This window comes from Portunus trituberculatus, chromosome 43 (genome assembly GCF_017591435.1).
Source record: "Portunus trituberculatus isolate SZX2019 chromosome 43, ASM1759143v1, whole genome shotgun sequence".
NCBI classification, from domain to species: Eukaryota; Metazoa; Arthropoda; class Malacostraca; order Decapoda; family Portunidae; genus Portunus; species Portunus trituberculatus.
Window position 1 is genome coordinate 20,511,690 of NC_059297.1, and position 973 is coordinate 20,512,662.

At 30.4% G+C, this 973-nt stretch overlaps 1 protein-coding gene across 1 annotated transcript in view; it reads right to left on the bottom strand.

Moving 5' to 3' along the window:
- LOC123518330 (heme-binding protein 2-like) overlaps positions 1 to 973 on the bottom strand; it is a 16,129-nt gene extending 15,156 nt beyond the window's left edge. The window contains exons 1-2 of the mRNA XM_045279092.1: positions 899 to 973; positions 142 to 201 (exon numbers count right to left, since the gene is read on the bottom strand). Coding sequence (XP_045135027.1) covers positions 142 to 201; positions 899 to 925 — 87 coding nt within the window. The 5' untranslated portion in view covers positions 926 to 973. The remainder of the gene's footprint in view (positions 1 to 141; positions 202 to 898) is intronic.

A 973-nucleotide genomic window follows, 5' to 3' on the forward strand; every position in this document is an offset into this window, starting at 1 on the left:
AACACCTTAGGTAAATCACTGTGGTCAGTGAACCACGAAAATGTATATGAATATTTTTTATAATGTAAAAATGAATTCATTAAGTCGTCTTAACATCTTATGCGTTGAGGCATGAAGAGTTCGTATTGTTTAGCTACTCACCTCAGTATTGCTGACCACTCTATAGGGAGCAGACTCTATGCACAAGGTGACAGTCAGTGTCTGCGAAGGAAATCAATTAGTAAGCCCACTACTGCTACTACTATTACTTCTGCTGCTGCTGCTGCTGCTGCTGCTGCTACTACTACTACTACTACTACTACTACTACTACTACTACTACTACTACTACTACTACTACTACTACTACTACTACTACTACTACTAATAATAATAATAATAATAATAATAATAATAGTAGTAGTAGTAGTAGTAGTATAATAATAATAATAATAATAATAATAATAATAATAATAATAATAATAATAATAATAACAATAATAGTAATAATAGTAATAATTAGTGTCGATGTTGAGAGCATGCTGGCTATACTTAATGGGAAACTTGCATTCTCAAGTAATTAATCTTTAATGAAGATATAATTAAGTTGATAATTTCATATACTATAATAAGGTCTTGAAGGAAAGTAAATAAGGAATAAAGTGGGTACCTTAGCCAGTTGATGTTACAAATAATACTAAATTTATTGAAATAGATGAATAATTTGTGGCTGTGAAAAAAAAAAAATCTATACGTACTTGCCAACATTTTTTTTTATTGTTCATTAAGATATAGATTTATCATTATCATTGTTTAATTATTTTTTTTTTCTGATAAGTAACAAAGTAATAAAGTAGAATTGGAAAGAGAAGCAACAGTGCGCGGAGTGTGGTTTTGGGAAACAAGTGACTATATCAATACCTGAAGAAAGGCAGCGAGGAGAAGCATCTTGGCTGTGACACCTATAGCTACTATTGATGATCAGTGGAATATTGT